This window comes from Thamnophis sirtalis, unplaced genomic scaffold (genome assembly GCF_051295495.1).
Source record: "Thamnophis sirtalis isolate CommonGarterSnake01/CBP01778 unplaced genomic scaffold, rThaSir2_p1.2 scaffold_3, whole genome shotgun sequence".
NCBI classification, from domain to species: domain Eukaryota; kingdom Metazoa; phylum Chordata; class Lepidosauria; order Squamata; family Natricidae; genus Thamnophis; species Thamnophis sirtalis.
The window spans coordinates 27,760,724-27,780,555 of record NW_028261383.1 but is presented as its reverse complement, the minus strand read 5'-3'; the positions used below and the strand labels follow the sequence as shown (position 1 = coordinate 27,780,555).

At 43.8% G+C, this 19,832-nt stretch overlaps 1 protein-coding gene across 1 annotated transcript; it reads left to right on the top strand.

Moving 5' to 3' along the window:
• Positions 1 to 11,868: 11,868 nt before the first annotated feature.
• ZBTB12 (zinc finger and BTB domain containing 12) lies at positions 11,869 to 19,069 on the top strand. Its single transcript, XM_014075760.2, has 3 exons — positions 11,869 to 12,170; positions 15,141 to 15,719; positions 17,330 to 19,069. Exons 2-3 carry the CDS (start codon positions 15,223 to 15,225, stop codon positions 18,354 to 18,356), a joined length of 1,524 nt encoding a protein of 507 aa, XP_013931235.1. The 5' UTR covers positions 11,869 to 12,170; positions 15,141 to 15,222; the 3' UTR covers positions 18,357 to 19,069.
• The last annotated feature ends 763 nt before the right edge of the window (positions 19,070 to 19,832 follow it).

The following is a 19,832-nucleotide window of genomic DNA, read 5'->3' as shown; positions in this document are numbered from 1 at the left end:
TTAAGGAAACTCTCACTTAAGTTTCTGTGCCTAAGCAAAGACTAGAATCTAGGACTCCGCTTGGACATTTTCATCCTGACACAGCAATCCCATTCAGTGTACAGAAGCTAAGTAAAGGAGCAGCAGGAGAATTAATGTGATGGTCTGTGGGAAGGGCCTTGTAGCTAGGAAGAAGATCTGCAGCCTAGACAAGATTAGGATAAATAAAAATCGAGTCCAAAGAAGGAAGGTTGATTGAAAGACCCTCCTTAGTTTTGGGGAGAGTAAAAAGGAGGGAAGGGAGGGGTACTTTCAGATTTGCAAAGTTTCTGTTCATGTAACCTTACAATAGGGATAAAGCTCGTAACTTCGGGGTGTGGTTTTTTGGGGGGTCTGGACTACTTTGCAAGGCTGATAATTGCATAGAAAATGGAATAGGAAGCTTCAGGGCATTGCAGGCCTGCTGATGGGACACGGATAGAAGGCAACTTGGCTGTATAAACTGGACTTACGAGAGGAGAAAAATTGGAGTGAAACCTTTCTGCCCTCCAGAGGCCAAATAGGAGAAGGCAGGTAGAAAATTGTCTCAAATTAGAATACTTTAAGTTCTGGCCAGAAGCAAAAGATGCAAATTCTCTAAAGGTACAACTTACAACAGTTCACTTAGTGATGGCACTGAAAAAAGTGACTTATGACAATTTTTCACCCTTACACCCTCTTTGCTGCATCCCCATGGTCACCTGATCAAAATTCGGATACTTGGCAACTGGCTCATATTTATGATGATTGCAATGTTTTATGTTACTAATAACTGCAGTGATGCACTTAATAAGTGGGCCAAGGGAGGTCAGAAGATGGAGCAAACTTTATTGAACAACCGTCTTGCTTTAGCAACAGAAATCTATCAGCTCAATTGTGGTCGTAAGTCAAGGACTACTTGTACTTGTATCAGATTTACAAATACAGGGGCACAAATACATGATCCCAGCATTTATATAAAGCCAACACTGTTCTAGGCTGCATAAACAGAGGGATAGAATCAAGATCATGTGAAGTGTTAATACCACTTTATACTGCCTTGGTAAGGCCACACTTGGGATACTGCATTCAGTTTTGGTCGTCACGATGTAGAAAAGATGCAGAGACTCTAGAAAGAGTGAAGATAAGAGCAATAAAGAGGATTAGGGGACTGGAGGCTAAAACATATGAAGAACGGTTGCAGCAACTGAGTATGTCTAGTTTAATAGAAAGAAGGACTAGGGGAGACATGATAGCAGTCTTCCAATATCTCAGGGGTTGCCACAAAGAAGAGGGAGTCAAGCTATTCTCCAAAGCACCAGAAGGCAGGACAACAAGCAATGGGTGGAAACTAATCAAGGAGAGAAGCAACTTAGAACTGAGGAGAAATTTCCTGACGGTTAGAACAATTCATCGGTGGAACAGAAGTTGCCTCCAGAAGTTGTGAATGCCCCAACACTGGAAGTCTTTAAGAAGATGTTGGATAACCATTTTGTCTGAAGTGGTGTAGGGTTTCCTGCCTAAGCAGGGGGTTGGACTAGAAGACCTCCAAGGCTCCTTCCAACTCTGTTGATCTATTCTATTCTAATATTGCATCGCATTTCCCTCCCCTCTTTTTCAGTTAGTGCTTTCCCTCTTTCGAAAGAAGACAGATTCAGAGAAGGTGCTAAGCAATCCCATCTTCTCCCGATTCTACATTACCACTTCCTTATCTCCTCTGTGGGACAGACCAACGGCCTCCTAGACTCCCTATAAAGTACATGGGCCACCAACTGACTTCCTCCCACATTCTTGCAACATTACTTCCTCCCTGGAGAGTTCTTCTCCATGACACCTTTCTGGGCTCTGTCCCCCTCAGAGGGCCATCACAAAGAACTTTCCCTGCGTTCTTCATCTTCCTGAAGTTTCAAGGAGATGAAAAATGGCCTTCAGTTCTTTCAACAGAAATGTGTCTTGTCATTTATTGATTTTATTCATTTATTTCGTTTGTCACTCATGTACAAGATAACAGGAATAAGAATAAACATGAATAAGAACACAGGAAACGGGGACAAATAAATGGGGACAGTAGGACGGGGATGTTAGGCACACTGGTACACTTATGCATATCCCCTTTACAGATCTCTTAGGAATAGGGTGAGGTCAACAGTAGACAGTTTAAGGTTAAGGTTATGGGGGTTTTGTGGATGTTAATGTTTGAGGATGTTAACCTTCTTCCATCCAATTTTAGTCACAGGCTGCTGAACAGGCCCTCAGATGCTGATTTCCAGACAAATAGGTATGCCCCCCCCCCCCAAAAAAAAACCCAAAGAAATTCAGGAGCTGTAGTGACATCTGTTGAAATCTCCTGCTCAGTTATTCCCCTATTTAATTATTAAAGGTCTGGTTACCTGAAAAGATTAGGAAAAGAAAGTTTCTGAAATTGGTACCTAAATTCTACCAGTAGTAGGTTTACTAGCAGGTGAATTGATAGAGCTCCAGAGATGAGGCAAGACAATTCATTTTCAATGTAAATTAGGTATAAATAAATATTTCAAGGAGAATTTAGCTCTTGATATACCGTAATCTCTGAAATGAAATAAATTTTTGGACAGCAGAATGAAGTAACAGACAAAAGACTTACACAGATTAATTACAAATTACTTTTGACTTTATCCGTTCATTTACTCTTTCTTTGGGCTTCATGGTTTTGATTTTTGTTGTGGTTTTTTTTTTTGTATTTTCTCTTCTTTATTCTGTTATCCCTAAGACCCTATTGCTACTTGTAGATTAATTGTAGATTACAATTCACAGGATTTTTCATCACCGCTGAAGCTGACTGTGCTTTATAAGAATTGAATTCAACAATATCCAAAAGAGCTTATGGAATGTATCAGATACACAAACATTTGGTAGTGTTTTTCCAAGTTCTTCACTTGTAATTTTATTTGTCAAATCTCTTCTGTGTCGCACAAATCTTCTCCCATCAACGTTTTTGAAAGCCCTAGAAACAACATTTCTTGATTTTCCATTGTCCGTGTAATGGAATTGTGCAATTATGATGAAAAGTAACTTTCCGCTGCTTTCCATTGCCCTCTCTAGGCGCAATAAAACCATAAAATCATATCACAGTACATGCTGAAAACAATGTAAAATTAAGATGGCCAAACAGATGGCAGGCAAAGCACAGGTATTAGTTTGCTATTTCACTGTCTCCGCTTTTTTTTTTAAAATTTCACAAGCTATGTTTAACAACTTTTTCAGAAAATAACTAAAGAAAGGCTAACTGGATTTCAGAGGGGAACTTATTTCAGAGACTCAGGAAAATAACTGAAAACAGTGGTTCCACGCCACTGTTTCTTCATCCTTTGGGAATGTCTCCTCATGAGTAGGTCAAATAAGCTGACCAGAGACAACTTGTAAGAGATGGTCACATGCCTGTCCTGAGTTCATATCATTTGGGATTCTATAGATCAGGGCAGTGGTGGGATTCAAAACTTTTTACTACCAGTTCTGTGGGCCTGGCATGGCTTGGTGGGCGTGGCTTGGTGGGTGTGGCAGGGGAAGAATACTGCAAAATCTTCATTCCCTCCCCATCTTGGGAGAAGGATACTGTAAAATCTCCATTGCCACCCAACTCCAGGGCAAGGATACTGTAAAATCCCCATTCCATCCCCAACCCTCTAATGTGCTTTCCAGCTCTGTTCTCCTCTGCAGGGCAACAGAAGAAGACCCGATCAGCTGGGACTCCAATCAGCTAGGACTCGGGAGGCAGCGAATAGATGGGGGTGGAGCCAGCCAGGGGTGGTATTTGCCAGTTCTCCAAACTACTCAAAATTTCCGCTACCAATTCTCCAGAACTGGTCAGAACTGGCTGAATACCACCTCTGGATCAGGGGTGTTAAACTAATGGCTTGTGGGCCAGATGTGTCAACGCTGACCACCTTCAACCCCATTTTAGCGAAGGGGGAGGGAAAGTCATGATATGTCATGTGACGATAACATGGCGACGCAGATTTGACACCCCTGTTAGATATTAATGCTAACACCTTGAATTGTCCTCATAACCTCACTGGAAGCCAGTCCGGTATTTGCAATGTAACTGCCATATCCACTGTTCCCTCTAAGGTGCACACGTGCGCGGCCGCGCACATGGAAAGAAATCCCCGCGCAGAAGTTTCTAACTGCCGCGCAGAGATTTCTACCAAAGCAAACGTGGGGAAGTCCTTTGCAGGCGGCTAGAACTGGCCTCCCGCAAAGGACCTCCCCAGTCTTGTTTTGATGAGCCGCCAGTCCTCTTGCTTCTTCTCCTTCATCAGCAAAGCTCCCGCTGGCTTCCCGGCCCATGGCAGTGGTGCCTCTCCCTCCACGCGGAGCACCTGAGCTGGCTCCTGCGTTATCCCTCCCCCTTCCTCCTCTGCCATACTTTTGAGGCCGCGGGAGCTAGTAGGAAAGCGGCGGAGGTGGAGGCGACGGCAGGGGTAACCCAGAGGCCAGCTGACTCCACCTCAGCTGGGCTCTGGGTTACCCCTGCCGCCGCCTCCACCTCCGCCGCTTTCCTACTAGCTCCCGCGGCCTCAAAAGCACGGCAGAGGAGGAAGGGGGAGGGATAACGCGGGAGCCAGCTCAGGGGCTCCGCGTGGAGGGAATGGCACCACTGCCATGGGCAGAGGCGCCAGCGGGAGCTTTGCTGGTGAAAGAGAAGAAGCAAGAGGACTGGCGGCTTTGAAATGCAACCCCCTGGTCCCGCCGGCCGCGGATTTGATTCGGCGTAAGTGGGGGCCGAACACATGCTGAGCCAACTTTGCGCAGTGAGGCGGAGTAATTAACCCCCCCCCCCACAAAGAACATGTGTGTGTGTGTGTGTGTGTGAGAGAGAGAGAGAGAGAGAGAGAGAATTGGATCAAAATTGGTGGCCAAAGGAGTGGAGGGAGGGAGGGAGGGAAGGAAGGAAGGAAGGGAGGGAGGGAGGAAGGAAGCCCTGCCCCCTGTGAAAAAAACTGAAGATGGAGCAGTGAATGAATAAACCATAAAAGCAACAAACAGTTAATGCGTAAGTAAGCTGAGGAGCAAGTTCTCAACTAAGGAAGCAATATAAGAAAGAAATATAAAAAGCTCAATATGCCAAAACACTTATTTTAGTCTTCATTTAATTACTTGTATTGTAGTCTGATGTAACGTCTTTTTAAAGTTAACGTTAGTTAGAAAATATAGGGTACAAAACTTAAATAATAAAAAAATTGTACATTCATTTTGAAAAATAAATGCAATACTTGATTAATTTCATATCTTTATTTAAAATAGTTTTGGCATGGCATATGATTTTATTGACTCAGTTGGAAATGATGTGGATGTTGTATCTGATTCTGAGGTATATATATTCTTAAGTAACATAACATATAGCATATTGTCCAAACTTGCTAGACTATTTAATTGATCTTACTACTTTAAAGGGGGAGAGTTTCATGATAAATTATTTTATTACATTTATGTTGCATTTATATATTATATTTATTACATTTATATTCCACATTATATATTTGTATTGTTATTTTAGTGTATATTGTCAATTTCGATAGATATTATATTGATATATCAATACTGATTTTAATCATACTAAATAACAATTACTGCTATTATTTATCAGCATTACATATTTACAGTTTTTAATATCGAGTTAGTCGTATTTTAGAATAATAGCGTTATCTTTTAATAGGATAATTGGCAAAATCTAATTCACATGTGATGGGTTGCATTCCAAAGGAATGTGAGAGGACAGGTTGCCTGCAAAATGCCAGGACCCAGGCCAGGACCCTGTTGGTGCCATGTCTCTCTCTAGCCAGTCTAACAATCTAAAAGCTGAGCAGAGAGCCTTTTTTTTTTTTCAGGGTGAGCGGAAAAGTATAGTGTTTGAGTGGCACTTTTCATGCCTGGCATTCCTCAGGCTGAAACCTCGCTAGCAATCGGCGCTTGACGCTTGGTATGTTGCGCAAATGTCCAGCAGACGTGACAGCTGTTCAAACTGTGGCTCTCTTAGGTGCTCAGGCATGAAACTGAAGAGCCAAGGTGGCGCAGTGGTTAAATGCAGCACTGCAGGCTACTGCTAGATCAGCAGTTCAGCGGTTCAAATCTCACCGGCTCAGGGTTGACTCAGCCTTCCATCCTTCCGAGGTGGGTAAAATGAGGACCCAGATTGTTGGGGGCAATATGCTGACTCTCTGTAAACCGCTTAGAGAGGCCTGAAAGGCCTATGAAGCGGTATATAAGTCTACTGCTATTGCTAAAACTGTGCCGCTCAAACACTATACTTTTCCGCTCACACTGAAAAAAAATTAGAGAGAACATTGGCCATATCACCAAACAGACTCATATTAGTCAAGACGGTGAGGAAAACAAATTCTTGGAGGAGTGGAAGGGTATTTGCAAAATAGAACATATCTTGTGTTTGTGTGTTTGCAAAATAGCAGGAATGTGTGCTAATCGGGACAACCTTGTAGTGGTCGGTTCTCAGTATGCTCTATCTGAGTTCTTCAGCAATGTAACTGATATGTTTCTTTTTCATTAAAACAATAATTCTTTCCTAAGGATAATAAGAATAGAATAAGGGTGGGAAAGGGCAGGGAAGTTTGCCAATGATGAATATCTATTCTTATGTCATCAGTTACTTATGCATACCCTGTTTCCCCAAAAATAAGACCTCCCGGATTATAAAATCAATCGGGCTTTTAAGCGCATGCGCTAAAATAAGCCCTCCCCCAAATATAAGCCCTCGCCTAAAATATTTTAATACCTGTGCAGCAGTTCCCGCAAACTCTAGTTACCACGCCCCTTCTCTTAGTGGCAGCCGCGAAAAGAGCGGCAGGCCCAGAGACGCTTGGGCTGGCAAGAGTGTGCCAAAAATAGACAGAATTTCCGGTCCCTTCTGGATCAGCTGATCTGCGGGCCGCAGGCTGAGTTTAAGGAGCCTCCTGCACCTCAAACATAATAAGACCTCCCCGAAAATAAGGCAAAGCGCTTATTCCAGAGGTCAAAAGAAAATAAGATCCTGTCTTATTTTCGGGGAAACACGGTATATGTACAACTGTATCATTTCCCCCTCCTTTTCTGAAATGTATAAATACAAATGTAGCCTCCTGTCTGTAGGAGTCTCTTCCCATTATTTTCTGGAGGGAATTTATCCAATGCAGACTGAATAGTTACAGGTAGTCCTCGACTTACGACAGTTGAGCCCATCATTTCTGTTGTTAAGTGAGACATTTGGTAAGTGAGTTTTGCCCTATTTTATGACCTCTCTGGGCCACAGTTATTAAGTGAATCACTGCAATTGATAAATTAATAACACGGTTGTTAAGTGAAATGGACTGCCCATTGACTTTGCTTGTCAGAAGGTTGCAGAAGAAGACCTTGGGGCCTAGCAGCGTCATAAACATGAACCAGTTGCTAAGCATCTGAATTTTGATCACAAGACCGTGGGAATGCTACAAAGGTTTTAATTGCGAAAACGGTCATAAGCAGGGGTGAAATGCTACCAGTTCGAAACTGGTAGTAAAAAAATTCGATGGATTCGGGCGAACTGGTATTTCCAACAATCAAACTGTGACACACTATTTATATTAGCTAGAATTGTTGGATTTCTTGCTTTCTTGCTAATCTAAATAGCATGGCACACCGGATTCCCCCCCCCCCTTGCTGTTCTACTTACCTTTGCAGGCACGATCAGTAGCAGGCTCCACCCCCACCCCACTTGGACGTCATCATGTCCCATTTTTGACGCTTTGCACATGCACGAAAGGTCCTGCACATGCGTGGAGGTGGCCCGTGTGAGCGAAGCGTGCACACTCACATTTGCGAACCGGTAGCGAAGGTAAGTTAATTTCACCCCTGGTCATAAGTCACTTTTTTCAGTGCTGTTGTAACTTTGAATGGTCACTAAATGAACTGTTGTAAGTTGAGGACTGTCTGTACTGCACTGATCGTTGGTTTTGGTGTGTTTGATTCGACAGGATGCAGGCTGTTTCATTCTGCATCGATTACAGTATCCAGATATACTTTGACCTCAACAGTATTGTAATAATCACGCATCCCAGCTGCAGCTGAGCAAAGGCATCATGGTTTCTGTCTGTTGATGTAGGTGGAACTGTGCATGTAGGTATACAACCAATTTATGGATTTACTCCTTCAGAGACAATGTCCCTTCCAGAACCTGGAGGAAAGCCACCAAACCTCTGTGTTTTCCCAAAAATAAGACCTGGTCTTATATTTTTTTGCTGCCAGAAAGGCACCAGGTCTTATTTTCAGAGGAAGTCTCTCACTGATTCACCTCACCATGGCAGCACTGACAGTCCCACCCAGCGCCCTCCATTTCGCTGTCAGAAGCCTTCAGGAAAGGCCTCTGATTTCATACAATCTCTTCATTCGCTATGTTGAGATGACTAGTTAGATGTTATTAGTATACAGATAATCCTCAATTTAACAACCTGAATTGGAACTCGAGCTTCCATTGTTGCTAAATGAGACAATTGTTAGGTGAGTTATGCCCAATTAGACATCTTTTTTGGTTGTTAAGCAAATCACTGGTTGTTAAGTGAACTATGTGGTTGTTAAATGAATCTGGCTTCTCCCGTTGACTTGCTTGTCGGAACCCAGATAAGAAAGCAACAAATGGCGATCATGTGACCCCAGAGTATAACAACCATTATTAATACACGCCTGTTGCCAAGTTCCTGAATTTTGCTTACGTGACTGCAGGGACTGTGACAATTGTAAGTCTATTTTTTTAACACTCTTGTAATATTGGTTGCTCATTATGCAAATCGTTGTAAATCAGCACCCACCTGTACTGATATTCCACCTTAAATTCCAGATGACCTCCTCTGCTGGCTTCATGTAGATATTATATATAGTATTATATAGTGTGCAGTGCCCCATGTAAAAGAGTTTACAAGTCTCATCCTTCGGCTCTCATCACTAATGACTGATACCACCCACTCAGCAAGGAGAACAATTATAATGCAGTGCCCCCCCCCCCCCAGTTTCAATTCCTAAGTGTTCCAAATTATGATTGATGGCATAAAAAGCAGCTGAGAAACCTAACAAGGCAAGGAAAGCTGCATTCCTAACATTCAAGTCTCAACAAAGGTCATTCACAGCAACAGCCAGTTCTGTCTCGGTCTCACAAATGGCTCTGCGCAGGATCCAGATATAATCAGTCTCATCCAGGATTCTTTACAGCTGAAGTCCCCAATAATTTCTCCAAGATCTGTCATAATAATGGATGGGAAATTGTCTCTGGGGTTGACAGATAACTTCTTCCAAAGAGAGTTTCTCATAGCTGCAGGTATCTATCCCCTGCCAACCTCAAAAGGCATTACCCATTTTAATTATTTATTTATATTTCACTCTTCTTACCGCCCCTCTCCCTTATTTCTCAAGTCTATTCCCTTACTCCTGTCTTAGCCACCAAAAGGAAACCAGGAAAAATGATGGTGTCAGGAGGCATGATGGTGATAGAAATTAAACACTTGGCATCTTTAGAGTCAATAAGATTGAACCAATCCCTAATTATTTTACAAATTGTTAGCTCAGTTATCTCCTTGGCTTCTTGGTCAACATACAAAAGTGACTATTAGCAAAATGTCTTGTACCTTTTTCTTAATGAAATAGGGCCTTAAGGGACCTTAGAGGTCTTCTAGTCCAACCCTATGCTCAAGCATTTCAGACAGGTGGCTGTCCAGTCTTTTCTTAAAAATCCCCAGTACCCACAACTTCTGAAGGGAAGCTGTTCCATTGGTTGATTGTCCTCACTGTTAGGAAGTTTCTCGTTAATTTCAGATTGCTTCTCTCCTTGATTAGTTTCCATCCATTATTTCTATCTTGCCAACACTACCCCAGTAGAGCATAAGCTATTAAAACAAGTCTTATAGATGGCATTTCATTGATGAAATGAGGATAATGCAGTATTGAAATGTTGTGATCTTTGCATTCTGGTGCTTTGGAGAATTAATTGAACTTCATTCCTTTTTGTGGCAGCCTCTGAAATACTGTAATACTGCTATCATGTTCCCCCTAGTCCATTTCTCTAGATTAGCCAAACCCACTTCTTGCAACCGTTCTTCATATATTTTAGTGTCCACAAAGATGCCCACCCCATAATTGCCTCCATATTCCGGAAAGTAACTAGATTTGAGGACCTAGTGGGAATTTCCCGGCCACTATTCAACTTCTAAATGCTTAGGATGCAAATTTGAGAAATGTATTAACAATTGGAAATCTGCCAAAGGAAGCTGGTTGTTTAACAAAGGCACTGAAGGAGAAAAAACAAAATTTGTTGCATCACAGTTCTGATGACTTCTACGACTAATAACAGCCATTGCTTAGCTGGGAACTTCCAAATGCAATGGGAAGTAAATAAAAGGAATAATAACGTGCCTATCGTCCCAGTCACTGTATTTTTATTCTTTTATTCTTGTTCTTATTTTTGTTTGACAAATTCCAAGAAAGGAAGGAAGGAAGGAAGGAAGGAAGGAAGGAAGGAAAGAAAGAAAGAAAGAAAGAAAGAAAGAAAGAAAGAAAGAAAGAAAGAAAGAAAGGACGGTAGTCCTCAATTTACAAGTGATGGCTTAATGACCATTCAGTTACAACAGCACTGAAAAAAAGGACTTATGATTGTTTTTTACACAACCGTTGCCAGCATATCCATGGTCACATGATCAAAATCCAGATGCTTGGCAACTCATATTTATGATGGTTGCACTGTCCTGGGCTCATGCGATCACTTTTTGTGACTTTCTGCCAAGCAAAATCAACAGGGAAGCCAGATTTACTTAGCTGCCACATTGCTAACTTAACAACTGTAATGAGTCAGTTAACAAGTGGGGCAAGAAAGGTCATAAAATGGGGCAAGATCCACTTAACAAATATCTCACTTAGTGGCCGAATTTGTATTTATTTATTTTGTCATATTTATGTAGTGTATATTGGACGCTTTGAGAGTTGTATGCAATAAAAATTTATTTTAATGTATGTCGATTAGAAGGACGCGGTTGCTCAGTGGCTAAGATTCTGTGCTTGTCGATCAGATAGGTTGGCAGTTTGAATCCCTAGTGCCGCGTAATGGAGTGAGCTCCTGTTACTTGTCCCAGCTTCTGCCAACCTAGCAGTTCGAAAGCATGTAAAAATGCAAGTAGAAAAATAGGAAGGTAACGTTCCATTCGCCTTCAACAGACAGCGCTGGCTCTTTGGCTTTGAAACCGAGATGAGCACTGCCCCCTATAGTCGGGAACGACTAGCACATATGTGCAAGGGGAAACTTTACCTTTTACCTTTATATGATTAGTGTACATTCAAAGTGACAATAAAGGTATTGTATTGGATTGGTTTGTTTCATTGAATTCCATTCCTATTCCAATTCCATTCCATAATTTGCAGCTTCATTATGGTCGTAAAACGAGGACTACCTGTACTGCTTTGCAAGCAAATTCAAAATTTGCTTTAAAAAAAAAAAAGTCGGTTTGGGCAGTTGCAGGACTTTTTAAAATCTAACGACTCTAAATATCTATCATTGGAAAGCCGTTTGTTCAGATGAGAAAAGGGAAATTTCTTGCAGCCTGGCAAGCTCTGCAACTGGGAAGGGCTGGAGAGCTTTTCGGACAACTGTTTGCACGCTGCCATCTCGAAGAAAGCTTCCGCCTCTTTCCAGCTCATTTTCCCCTTTGGAAACCTCATCATTTTCTTTTTAAAAAGGGAGGGAAAATCGCCCCCCACCAAAAAAATCCTCCGCCATCTCTACAATAAGCGGTTTCCAAGGAGGGGGGAGGGATTAGTTGCCAAGGTGATTTGGAGGAGGCTGAAGAATGCACCCCTCCCCTCTTGCCCTCCAGGCGCGGGTTGATGACGTCACTGGCCTTAAAGGGGAAGGGGGTGGGCATTTAAAGGATCCCACGGGTGGATTCTCTCCCACAATGCAATGAAGTTCTTTCTGCTTCTTCCCACCTTCTTTTCATTGACCCTTTTCGGAGTTGTTGGTTTTTTTTCCCTTCTCTCTTTTTCTATCTGGCTGACAAATATTGCCCACCCTCGTTTTCTGGCCCTTTAAGGAGGCCCCTTTAATTCCTTTCTTTTGGCTTTTCCTTCTTTTTTTTTGGGCGATTTGGGGCCGTCCCCTCTCCTCCAAGAGAGGGGGAACCGCGATCCAGGTGAGGTTGGAGGGGGGGAGGAGAGATTGGGAAAATGGGGGGCGGGGGTCTGCACCCGGGAAGGGGGCGGGGAGGGTGAGTCTCCGGTTCTTTTGCAAAGGAAGCAAAACTGGTTCTTTGCAAGGAAGAAAGGAGCCTGCAAAGGGGGGGGGGAAGAGAACCGGGGATCAGCAGCAGTGGAGCGGGTGGTTTGTGCGTGCAACTGTGCAACGCGAGAGATCCCGGGGCTGGAAACGTGCAAACCAGCCGAGGGGCAAAAAAAAGTGCAAGCTCTTTCTTTGCACGAGCGCCCGGGAGAAAAGGAAGAAAGAAGAAAAAGGTTGCAGGTTAGGCTTTGTGCTGCTGCAAGAGAGAAGGGAAGCTTCCCGCCTTTTTTTTTTATTTCGGTGCCTAGAAAGCGGAGGCTTTGCAATCGAGGAATCGCTTCCGATCTTATGATCCAGCGCGCCGGGAGAGCGCAAGGTTGGAAAAGCCGAGAGGAGCAACGCGGCAGACTTTCACACGTGTGTGTGGTGTGTGTGTGTGTGTGTGTGACTGTGTATATACGCACCATGGCGTTTCCCTTTTTGGTGTGGAATTAATGCCACACCTCCCCAGCCATCTCCCGTAAAGTTAATCCGCACTTTTTAAATTTTCTTTCTTTTTTTTGCACGCGCTCTCTCCGCTTGCAACTTCGGTGCGGCGGAAGAGTTCGCGCTGGAAGTTGGCGCGCACGTGAAGATGCTCCTACGTACTGGAAAAGGCCGTGTCCGTCGGCTCGATGCCTGAAACGTGGGCTCTTTAAATGAAACGTACGGGCCATCTTATTAGGCGAAGTTTGGGGAAAGAGCTGAACCTGCATGCGGGCTTCCCTGTTTTTTTGTATGGGTGTATGCGATATTCATCCTGCAGCAAACGTATAGAAGTCGAAAATAACTTTTTCGTGGCACAACCTCAAAAAAAAATGCAGTGTAGGCGTTGATGTTTTGCAAGGGAAGCCCAGATTTATGATATCACAAGCCCTGAACTAAAGAGCAGAATAGTATTGACTGGATTCCCTTAACGTCCCAAGCCAAAAATCAAATCTTGATGGAATAGAATAGAATAGAATACTTTATAGGACAAGTGTGATTGGACACACAAGGAATTTGTCTTTGGTGCATATGCTCTTGGTGTACATAAACAGACAAGATACATTCATCATGACTCACAAGGTACCATACTTAATGATAGTCATAGGGTACAAATAAGCAATCAGGAAAAAATATCAATATAAATCATAAGGATACAAGCAACAAAGTTGCAGTCATAAGTGGCAGGAGATAGGAAGATGAGACTAATAGTAATAGTAATGCAGCCTTAGTGAATAGTTTGACAGTGGTGAGGGAATTATTTATTTTATAGAGTGATGGTGTTCGGGGGAAAAAACTTCTTGTGTCTAGTTGTCTTGGTTGTGCAGTGCTCTATAGAGTCGTTTTGAGGATAGGAGTTAAAACAATGTATGTTCAGGATGAGAGGGAGTCTGTAAATATTTTCACGGCCCTCTTTTTGATTCATACAGTGTACGGGTCCTCAATGGAAGCAGGTTGGCAGTAATTGTTTTTTTCTGCAGTTCTGATTATCCTCTGAAGTCTGTGTCTTGTCTTGTTGGGTTGCAGAACCAAACCAGACAGTTCTGGAGATGCAGATGGAAGACTCAGTAATTCCTCTGTAGAACTGTATCAGCAGCTCCTTGGGCATTTCTAGCTTCCTGAGTTGGCGCAGAAAGAACATTCTTTGTTGTGCTTTTTTGATGATGTTTTTGATGTCAGGTGTCCATTTTAGGTCTTGAGATATGCTAGAACCTAGAAATTTGAAGGTCTCTACTGTTGATACTGTGTTGTCTAGTACTGTAAGAGGTGGTAGTATGGTAGGGTTTCTCCTAAAGTCTATGACCATTTCTACGGTTTTGAGTGTGTTCGGTTCCAGATTGTTCCGGTCGCACCACAAGGCTAGTTGTTCAACCTCCCGTCTATATGAAGTTTCATCGTTCGCTCAAATGAGACCAATCATTGTTGTATCACCTAGGTTGTGTGAACCAGGATGGAGACACTGAAGTCATAATAACTCTTAACTTTGGGGAACAAAAATGAGCTTAATATGTTTTTCCACCTCCCTCCCATATTCCCTATATGATTGATAAAGGAATCTGAAGTTTGGAATATCATTGAAGCTTAAGGAAATGCTAGGTTCGTACATGATACAAAATTAGGGTTGTTGGTATTTGGACTGCAGAGCACCACCCAACCATTAGATGGCAGCAGAGAGAAGTTTTATTTGCCAGGCTTCTTTGCAGCTGTCTAGTGGTAGTTTGAAGTTTTGCAATACACATCTGTCAACTCTTTAGAATAGTTGTAGTAGTTCTGTAGTTGTTTATAAAACTGGTCTATAGCTTAATAATTGGTGTGAAACAAGCAAACTTACATCTGAGGTATGTTTTAATTTGAACCACAATTTAGGACATAGAGCAGTTTATTATGTGCTCTTATTCTTAAAAAGGAGCCAAAGGCTTAGGATGGATGGATGGATGGATATATGTGTGTGTGTGTGTGTGTTTGTGTGTTGTATTTTTGCTGATAAATAAATAAATAAATAAATAAATAATCATGCTAAACCATGAAACCTTGGTTATAAGCCACAAAGCCTGGTTTCAAAACAGTATAGCTAGCTAAAGCCAAACAAAGCACCCTATGACATAACACACTATGTAAAACTCAGCCAACAGGTGTTTTTATTTTTCATTTACTTTCAGTAATTCCAATTAGATGATGATTAGTTCGATAGGACTTGCAGATTTGTTTCACCAAACTTGCTAATTCCAAACTGGATAAATAAGATTTTGCACCTTCTGTGAAGCCTTGGGAGTGGTATGAGGGAAGACTGTGGCACTTTGTCCAAAGTAAGATTATTTAAAGTCTTAAATTTATTTTCCTCTCCCCCTTTTTTTCCCAGTGCCTGTTTTATTCGACCCTGACCCTCAGCCTCTTCTATTCTTGTTCCCCTTGTGAAAGCCGGCCACCTCGCAAGAGCCAAAATGGCGTCTGGTGTGGAGCTCCTTCGCTTTCAGCTTCCTGGCCACGAGGCGGCCACCCTACGCAACATGAACCAGCTGCGCTTTGAGGAGCGTTTTTGTGACGTCACCATCGTGGCGGACAGCCTCAAGTTCCGCGGCCACAAAGTCATCTTGGCGGCCTGCTCCCCGTTCCTGAGAGACCAGTTCCTGCTCAACCCTTCTTCCGAGCTCCAAGTTTCCCTCATGCACAGTGCCAAAATTGTAGCCGATCTTCTTCTCTCTTGCTACACTGGAGCACTTGAGTTTGCCGTCAGGGACATTGTGAACTATCTGACCGCTGCCAGCTACCTTCAGATGGAGCACGTGGTGGAGAAATGTCGAAATGCCCTCTCCCAATTCATCGAACCCAAAATCAACCTCAAGGAAGAAACGTCCAAATTTGGAGGCTACCGGAAATTCAAGTCTTCCAGTGTTGTGGGTTGCTCTACCTCATCCAATAAAGTGCACTCACGCAAGAGGTTTGCTGAAGAATTCCTCAGTTTTGCAAATACTTGTGCAAAACTGTTACTATAGCCTATTTGGGTGCCCTTTTCACCACTAGTCCAAGTTCCTCCCTAAAAAAAAAAAGGATGGGGGGAAGAAATCCATGGAAAGAACCAATTTTGGGGGGGGGGGAATTTCCAGCCTGGTCACCAAGAGGTGATTCTTACTCACCACAGTTGACCAATGACAGCTACCGTATTTTTCAGAGTATAACACGCACCAAGATTTTGAAGAGGCAAATTAAAAGAAACAGTTTTTGCACTCTGCAGACCTCCCAAAAATGGCTCGTTTTCTCAAAAAACAGGCCCATTTTTCATTTTAAAAAAAGGTATGCATAGCCTTTAGGAGGCTTAAAGAGTGCTGGGGGGTGGGGAATGAGCTTAAAACTGTCCTGATTTTTGTAAAAAAAAGGGGGGCATGCATAACCTTTAGGAGGCTCATAGAGTGTGCCTGGGGGGGCAAAAGCGAGCAAAAAAAACCAGCCCATTTTTCGCTCATTTCTGCCCTCCCCAGCCCCCAGGAGTACTCTGGAAGCCGCCTATAGGCTATGCACAGCCATTTTGGTGAAGGGGCAGAGTTTCAGGAGGCCACAAATGCTGTATTTAGTGTTTTAAGATGCACCTAGATTTTCACCCTCTTTTTTGCGGGAAAAAGTTGTGTCTTATACTCTGAAAAATACGGTAATTAAAATTGTTAGTGGTATTTCTATATAAGGAATATATTGGGTAAGCAAGGTAATAGCAGCATACCTGAGCAGCCAAAGCCATAATAGTTCTCTGCTTCAGTTGTTTATCCTGTGTAATTACAGATAGTCCCCCCACTTACAACAGTTAGTGATCGTTCAAAGTTACAACGGTACTGAAAAATGTCTTATGACCATTTTTCACACTTATGACAGTTGCAGTATCCCTGTGGTCACCTGGTCAAAATTCAGATGCTTGGCAACTGACTCATATTTATGACGAATGCGATGTTCCATGCTACTAACAACTACAGTGATGCACTTAATAACTGGCAAGGCAAGGAAGGTTATAAAATGGGGCAAAGGCTATGTAACATCCGTCTCGCTTAGCAACAGAAATTTTGGGCTCAATTATGGCTGTAAATCGAGAACTATATGTACTTGCATCAGATACACAGATACAGAGGCACATATACAAGATTCTGACATTTATATGACGACATTACTTGGTTTGTGTTGTCATTTTGGTGTTTCCGCAATATGCTTGTTCTGTTAAGCAGTTCACTTAACAACCGTTGAGTCTTCTGAGAGTGGGCGGCATACAAAAACTAATAAACTATTAACAGCACTGATTCACGTAACAACTGTGGTAAGGAAAGTCGTAAAATGGGGCACAATTCATTTTACGACTGTCTTGCTTACCAACAGAGATTTGGGCCGTAAGTCAAGGACTACCTGTGTTGAGAAGAGTGGCCTGTCTCTAGAGATGGATAGAGCTAATTAGACTTGAGACTAATGGCTTACAATAATGAACCAATCATCTTGATTCCTTGTAAAACAGTGGCATTAGCCATGCCTCAAACTTACTTTCTAATGTTCTAAATGTGTTCTTGTGGTTGATAGGTCCATTCAGCGGCCCGTTAAGCTGGAGTTCCCATTGGAAGAAGAGTTGGAGATGAAGGCAGAAGAGGAAGAAGAGGAGCAGGAGGAGGATTTTGGGTATGAAGATTCCGTCTCCGACATCTGCATCGTGAAGATTGAATCGGCCATGGAAGTGGCCCAGCGGCAGAAGAAGCAGCAACAGCAGCAGATGGGCACCAGCTGGAGCAAAGACACCTCCCCTCAGCAAAGTTGGAACAAGGAAAGCTCGCCCCAGGAAGCTTGGGACAAAGAATTATCTCCTCTGCCAGGGTGGAACAAAGCTGAATCCGGAGACCAGGAAGAACCTCAAGTCAACTCTACGGTGGCAGAAGCCATAGAGTCTTCTCCAGAATCTACACCGGAGAAAGCTCAGCATGGGGTGGTCAAGGCCTCCTATAGCCTCTCGGAGGATGACGTAGGCAAAGGCCTCCTGATCATCCCTGGGGGAGGCTACTTGGAGGAGACCAGCGAGGCGGCAGCCGTTGCTGCCGAGTGCCAGAGCAGCAGCGGTGGGATGGGGCTGGTCCTCGCGGGACTGAGTGGCCGTCCTTTCTCCACCTTTCCTGTGGTTGGGAGAGGTGGCGGTTCGGGAACCCTCGGGGGAGGTAGCGGGATCTCTAGGATCATCTGTTGTACCAAGTGCGAGGAAGTCTTCCAAGGGGTGGAGAAGCTGGTCTTCCACATGCGGGCCCATCACTTCATTTTCATGTGCCCTCGGTGCGGCAAGCAGTTCAACCACAGCAGCAACCTCAACCGGCATATGAATGTTCACCGCGGGGTGAAATCCCACTCCTGCACCATCTGCGGGAAGTGCTTCACCCAGAAGTCCACGCTGCACGATCACATGAACCTCCACAGCGGGGAGAGGCCCTACCGCTGCTCTTATTGCGACGTGCGCTTTGCCCACAAGCCCGCCATCCGCCGCCACCTCAAGGAACAGCACGGCAAGACCACAGCGGAGAACGTCATGGAGGCCAGCGTGACCGAGATCAACGTCCTCATACGTTGAAGGAGGAGGAAAGCGGGTAGCGGTGGGGAGTGGAAAAGGGGGGGTAATCCTGAGCTCTGAGGGAGGGACGTGGGCTGTAGGGATTAGTTGTAGGGGTAATGAGCCAGGATCCCCGAGTTTTGTGGGATAGGATTAGCGCTAGTGTGGTAGAGGGTGGAAGCCCTGGATTCTTTGGACGGGTGTGGGAAGGGCCTAGTGGATTAGCAGAGTAGACCGTACGTGAAGTGAAGCTCCCAGATAGTCCGGGAAGTGAAAGGGATCTAATTAGTTTGAATAGAAGGCAGTAGGAGATGGGATTCCTGGGATCTGTCCTCATCCAACACCCCAGAAGACAAGCTCAGGATCCAAAAAAGATCTTGACAGACTTGCACAATGGGCCCTATGCAACAACATGACATTTAATGTGGAGAAGAGCAAGGTGTTACATCTGGGCAGGAAAAACCAAAGGTACAAGTATAGGTTAGGCGAAACCTGGCTCAAAAACCATAACTGTGAGAGGGACCTCGGAGACCTAGTGGACGATCACTGAAAAACATGAGTCAGTTGTGTGCGGTGGTGGCAGCCGAAAAAAGCTAATACAGTCCTTGGTTGTATAAACAGAGGCATAGATTCAAAATCACATGAAGTATTAGTACCGCTATATAAAGCCTTAGTAAGGCCACACCTAGAATGCTGCACCCAGTTTTGGTCACCATATTACAAAAAAAGACTTCAAGACTGGAAAAAGTGCAAAGAGCAACTAAGATGATTAAAGGCCTGGAGACTAAAACATAATGAAGAGTGGTTGCAGGATTTGAGTATGGCCAGTCTAGAGAAAACAAGGACTAGGGGGTGACATGACAGGAGTATTCTGAAATGGTATACGGTCTCCTGCTTGAGCAAGGGGGCTGGACTAGAAGACCTCCAAGGTCCCTTCCAGCTCTCTTCTGATTGAAATCCGTCACGGGATCCTTATGGCCCTTTTATCAAAAAGAAAATGGCTACCTCTTTTATAGCCCAATCCTATCCAGAGTTTGTTCAGACATCCTATGACAGGGGACAGAGATGCCTCCCAAGTCAGGATGGCATTGGGATCGTGGCTATGGGTTGTTCAGAAAAAGGGGAAATCTCACTTGAGGTAATCTTCCTTCCCTAGTGAGATGGATGAGACCTGGAACTATCTCAGCCAAAGAAACTGGGGGGCACAAAACCCCTTAAGCAGCACGACACAGAGGAGACGGATCTCCACCAACGTTCAGATATAGTTGGTACCTGCTGCCTGCCATCTGTGGCCTTGGACCTTCTCTCCGATCTTCTTATCATCACTGAGCCGCAAAAAAACAGCTTTAGAAAGACCTCACAGACGAGGCTTTAGGTTATCTGAAGCCTTTCGAGATCCTGAAAACAGTGGACGGAAAGTTGGCGGCCACCTAAACTTCGCGGGTGACATTTGCCGAGTTTGGTTATCATTTGGATGTCAAAGAAAGTCTCTACTGT